The sequence below is a fragment of the Phyllobates terribilis genome, unplaced genomic scaffold (assembly GCF_046119375.1).
Source record: "Phyllobates terribilis strain yellow unplaced genomic scaffold, ASM4611937v1 Scaffold_8__6_contigs__length_399053987, whole genome shotgun sequence".
In the NCBI taxonomy this organism is placed as follows: Eukaryota; Metazoa; Chordata; class Amphibia; order Anura; family Dendrobatidae; genus Phyllobates; species Phyllobates terribilis.
The window spans coordinates 102,613,555-102,619,554 of NW_027362768.1; the positions used below are offsets into that span (position 1 = coordinate 102,613,555).

Genomic DNA, 6,000 nt, shown 5'->3' on the forward strand with positions numbered 1-6,000 from the left:
CATGTGACCACTGTGGCCAATCACCAGCATTAGCAGTAATACTGGTCATCTAAGCATGTGACCACTGTGGCCAATCACCAGCGTTAGCAGAAATACTGGCCATCTAAGCATGTGACCACTGTGGCCAATCACCAGCGTTAGCAGTAATACTTGCCATCTAAGCATGTGACCACTGTGGCCAATCATCAGCATTAGCAGTAATACTTGCCATCTAAGTATGTGACCATTGTGACCAATCACCAGCGTTAGCAGTAGTACTGGTCACCTAAGCATGTGACCACTGTGGCCAATCACCAGCATTAGCAGTAATACTGGCCATCTAAGCATTTGACCACTGTGGCCAATCACCAGCATTAGCAGTAATACTGGCCATCTAAGCATGTGACCACTGTGGCCAATCACCAGCGTTAGCAGTAATACTGGTCATCTAAGCATGTGACCACTGTTGCCAATGATTGAGTTTATCAGACATGTACTAAGACATCATGTGATTATTGGTGCAGAAGTGAATGGAGGCTAGTGGGGAACGATGTGGCCATGGTTTAAAGGGATGAGTAGTAGATATTTTATTGTTTTATCACATTGCCTTTTTATTTAAAAAAAATAATAATATACCACTCATTTAGCTGGACATGTTAAAAGGCTTTTACAGCTTATTTTTTTAAACAAATGACAGTGGCAAACTATAGGGATAAAAGAAGATATACTCAGCTCCTCACTCCAGCGCCGCCATTTCGACAGGTCTCTGCTAGATCGGAAGCAATGACATCCCGACAGCCAGACTCCTGATCCTGTAAGCAATCAGTGGCTGCAGTGGTCAGGTTACTGGTGGTCGTGACATTATTGCTAGTGATCTGGTGGAAGCAGTCGGAATGTTAGTACTGGAATCCTTGGCTGAGAATGTCTTCTTTTATCTCCATGGCTTGGGTCTCTCAGTATTTTTTAAACTAGCTGGAAAATCCCTTTAATAGCTAAAGACTGCTTTGATGACTTATTTAAGGATAGACTTTTCTAATGGAAATTCCTTTAAATGTAGTACCTACTTTGGTGTTTATTTGCTCACTAGATGGTGGCCCGATTCTAACGCATGGGGTATTCTAGAATATGTATGTAGTTTATTCTGTCATCCTCATTGGCGTATTTTCGTGATAGCGTACAGTAAAGAAGTATCTGTTTAGTGCGCTGTGACTGACAGAACTTGTTCAGTAAACGTGAGTGAACTACGTGGCATTGTGACTGACAGTACTTGTTCAGTAAACGTGAGTGAAGTACGTCGCGCTGTGACTGGGGGTTAAATTCCGCGCCAATATCTCTGATTGGTCGCGGCCGGACGGGCGCGAACAATCCGCGAAGCGGGGTTTAAATTGCACCAATATCGCTGATTGGTCGCGGCCGGACGCACAGGCATCACATGACCCCCGGCTGCAGCCGGCTCTTGCTTCCGCTTACGTCACAACTATTTGCGGCTGCAGCCAGGAGTCTCCTATTCCGCGTTCCACGGTGAGTAACAGGTTGTGGGCGGGATTATCCCCCATCGCGTCACACCCGGCATCCACCGCGCGCCCATTCATTGAGAGAGCGCGTGGTGGATGGTTAATTTAAAGTAGCTGCGCCAATATCGCTGATTGGTCGCGGCCGGCCGGGCGCGACCAATCAGCGAAGCGTGGTTCAAATCCCGCGCCAATTCATGTCCGGACTGCGCCTGTCGCTGATTGGTTGCGGGTGGCTGGCGTGACCAATCAGCGACGCGGGATTTCCGTTACAGACAAAGAGACGATTATATATATAGATATTACAAATTCAGTGTCTCCATTGTGGAAAGGTAATAATGAATGAAAATAATTTTTAACTTTGCCTGTTTTCTTTTCTTTTCAGGAATGTTCACCCTTTCGGAAGTTGCATCACTTAATGACATTCAGCCCACTTACCGAATTCTGAAGCCATGGTGGGACGTATTCATGGATTATTTGGCAGTGGTTATGCTCATGGTTGCCATATTTGCCGGCACCATGCAGCTAACCAAAGATCAGGTTGTTTGCTTACCAAAGTTAGAATCCGCTGTATGTTTAACAACTCCAGCAAGCAAAGATGGAGAGAAGAACCCGCAAGGGTCTTCTCAACTTGAAGAGACTACAACCACAGAGGCTAGTAAAGCATGGCTGAGTTCCTCACCTGAAGTTAAACTTGAGACACATTTGGGAACACAGAAAGACATTTCACTTAATCCAGCTCCTTCTATTCAGAGTCTTAAAGAGGCAAGCAGCCCCGGAGGAAGAAAAACCAACCTAGACTACCAACAGTATATATTCATCAACCAAATGTGCTATCATGTGGCACTTCCATGGTACTCCAAATATTTCCCATACCTTGCACTTATACATACAATTATATTAATGGTTAGTAGCAACTTCTGGTTTAAATATCCAAAGACCTGCTCAAAAATCGAACATTTTGTTTCCATCCTTGGCAAGTGCTTTGAATCTCCTTGGACAACAAAAGCTCTGTCCGAGACAGCATGTGAAGACTCGGAAGAAAATAAACAGAGACTAACCGGTGCTCAATCCCTTCGAAAGCATTTCTCAAATAGCAGCGAAGAGGGAAGTCCAAGCCCCAGTACTCCAATGATCAGTAAATCGGGATTAAAGTTTTCAGCAGACAAGCCGATAGGAGAGGTGCCCGGAATGACAATTTTAGACAAAAAGGATGGGGAGCAAGCAAAAGCCCTTTTTGAAAAAGTTCGTAAATTTCGTGCTCATGTCGAAGACAGTGATTTAATTTACAAGCTTTATGTCGTTCAAACGGTGGTCAAGACAGTAAAGTTTATTTTTATTCTTTGTTACACTTTGACTTTTGTAGCTTCAATTACTTTTGAACATATCTGTAGGCCCAATGTGCAGCACCTTACAGGATATACAGCATTCGAATGCACTCATAATATGGCTTTTATGCTAAAGAAGCTCCTCATCAGCTACATAGCCCTGATTTGTGTTTATGGCCTTGTTTGCATTTACACCTTGTTTTGGCTTTTTAGACGACCTCTGAAAGAATATTCGTTCGAAAAGGTGAGAGAGGAGAGTAGTTTTAGTGACATTCCTGATGTTAAAAATGACTTTGCATTTCTTTTACATATGGTAGACCAATATGACCAGTTATACTCCAAGCGCTTTGGTGTCTTCTTATCTGAGGTCAGTGAAAATAAACTGCGGGAGATCAGTTTAAACCATGAATGGACCTTTGAAAAACTTAGGCAGCACATATCTCGAAATGCGCAAGACAAACTGGAGCTACACCTCTTCATGCTTTCCGGAGTCCCCGATGCTGTGTTTGAGCTTACTGATCTTGAGGTTCTAAGACTTGAACTTATTCCAGAGGCTAAAATCCCTGCCAAAATTTCTCAAATGACTGCTCTTCAAGAGCTGCATCTTTACCACTGTCCTGCCAAGGTCGAACAAACTGCTTTTAGCTTTCTAAGAGACAACTTAAAGTGCCTGCATGTGAAATTTACTGACGTGGCTGAAATACCTGCCTGGGTCTATTTGCTGAAAACTCTACGGGAGTTATATCTGATGGGTAATTTAAACTCAGAGAACAATAAAATGATTGGACTCGAGTCTTTGAGAGAGTTACGACATCTAAAGGTTCTTTACGTAAAGAGCAACTTGACCAAAATACCATCAAATATCACAGATGTGGCACCTCATCTAACCAAGCTTGTAATTCACAACGATGGCACCAAGCTGGTTGTTCTAAATAGCCTTAAGAAGATGATGAACGTAGCAGAGCTGGAACTCCACAATTGTGAATTAGAGAGAATTCCACATGCTATATTCAGTCTGAGCAACCTGCAAGAGCTGGATCTTAAGCTGAACAGCATCCGTACCATAGAAGAGGTGATAAGTTTTCAGCACTTAAAAAGACTGACTTGTTTGAAGCTGTGGCACAATAAAATAGTAAGCATTCCTCAGTCTATATCACAAGTCAAAAATCTGGAATCTCTGTATTTATCTAACAACAAACTCGAGACGCTCCCCGTAGCTCTCTTCCACTTGCAAAAGCTGCGGCACCTGGACTTGAGCTACAATTGTATTTCAGTAATTCCGTTAGAGATCGGCTTACTGCAGAATCTTCAGTACTTATACGCTACAGGGAATAAAGTGGACATCTTGCCAAAGACACTGTTCAAATGCATCAAACTAAGAACTTTATGCTTGGGTCAGAACTGTATCTCATCATTACCAGAGAAGATAGGACATCTGGTACAACTCACGCATCTAGAGTTAAAGGGAAATTGCCTCGATCGCTTGCCTTCTCAAATCATTCAATGCCGCCTTCTCAAGAAAAGCGGACTGGTGGTTGAAGACCATCTTTTCGATGCTTTACCATCAGAGGTGAAGGAAGCATTAAACCTGGATACAAATGCACCTTTTGCTAACGGGATATAAACTTGTAGGCTATTTACAGAACAAAGACAGGTATTTTTGTCAGCGTAAAAAAACAGTGGAGTATTTTGTTGGTAAAAAGCAACGTTTTATTGGACAGAGTCTGTTTACTTACAGAGATTTCATTGTTCAGTAGACAAGCAATTAACGGTCTTAACTAATGCAGGTATATTCACATAATTCTATCAATTTATACATTTTGCAGATATTAGAGAATACAAATGTTCTGTTTTCTTAGGTGATTTCAAGATATTCCTATATGGCTGTTTACAAATGACTGTGACTGGTATGCCCATATGTTTATAGATCAGATGTCTATTAAATTTTGGTTATAATTGTTTTCATTTCTTTTGTTAAAAAAGGGACAAAAAACATAAGTCAAGGGTCTCTTGAAAGTAAAACATCCTGAGAACGTGTTTTCTACAATCTTTCAAGTTTCCATGAACCTTTGCAGAGTACAACTACCAGACTTGTGTATTTTTGTTAAATCTGTCATTAGGTTTTCGCTACCTCACCTGACAGCATTGTAATGTACGTAAGAGACCCTGATTCCAGTGATGTATGACTTAGTCTACTGGGTGCAGCAGTTGTGATACAATAACGATTTTCTCTGTTGTAGATATAGCAGTGCTCAGAAAACTGACCCTGCCCAAACCACAGTTTTCTATGTACATTATATATTAACGGTAAGCTGCTAATCAGTGCTGGGGAGTGGTTGGACCAGGAGGCACATGGGCAGCTAGTCCAGCAGTTATAAACACACTTTATCTCCTGCTGATAAAACACTCATTGTATTTAAACAACAGCACGCAGCCTAATAAGTGATACTTTGCCGAAATCAGCGTCTCAGCCCCTACCTCGTGCTGTCCTCGGATTGCATAACAAAATCCTGCTGATGGATTCCCATTTAAGAGATTGTCATAGCTGTTCTGCAGCACCCAGCAGCGGCCTCTACACATTGAATGGAGCTGTGCTTTGCAGCTCAGTTCCATGTGCTTACATTCAGCAGGCACTGGAGAGAAAATGCAAATCATTGTGGGTGCTGGGTGTCGAATGCTCACCGATCTTATATCGATCACCATTCTATAAAGAGGTTATCAATATGTTGTGCCCAGAAAACCCCTTTAACATTTTAAGACTTCATGCAAAGTGGCATCCATACAGAGTCAAAATGCAGCATGGACATATATTGTACCTTCGTGTGGATTCAATTTCTGAAACAAAAAATTATATACTCCATTGAATGCCACATTGCGGAGATGATGTCTTTGTTCTTTATGTTCCGCAGTTTGGCACTTCGATATGCATTGTATTATGCATGATTTTCTTCAATGGTGACTCTTAGGGATGAGCGGACCTGTGGAAGTTCGGGTTCTGGTACCCGACCCGAAATTTATTCTAAAGTTCGGTTTGGGTACCAGAATTGTACCCGAACTTGAACCAGAACCCGAACCTCATTGAAAACATTGGAGACCCGAACTTTTGAGCCAGAAAATTCTCTGTCTCTGTCTCTCTTTCCTCCCGGACTTCCCTGGAAGTACGAACATTGCAACAGGCCTCC

At 42.3% G+C, this 6,000-nt stretch overlaps 1 protein-coding gene across 2 annotated transcripts in view; it reads left to right on the forward strand.

Annotated features, from left to right (window-relative positions):
• The window catches only part of LRRC8D (leucine rich repeat containing 8 VRAC subunit D), a 125,475-nt gene extending 119,896 nt beyond the window's left edge, over positions 1 to 5,579 (forward strand). The window contains exon 2 of one of the 2 annotated variants that reach the window (XM_073643172.1): positions 1,876 to 5,578. In XM_073643172.1, the coding sequence (XP_073499273.1) occupies positions 1,878 to 4,442 (2,565 nt within the window). In that variant the 5' untranslated portion in view covers positions 1,876 to 1,877 and the 3' untranslated portion in view covers positions 4,443 to 5,578. Of the gene's footprint in view, positions 1 to 1,875 lie in introns of both variants that reach the window. The other variant, XM_073643173.1, reaches the window with a different exon arrangement.
• Positions 5,580 to 6,000: the final 421 nt, after the last annotated feature.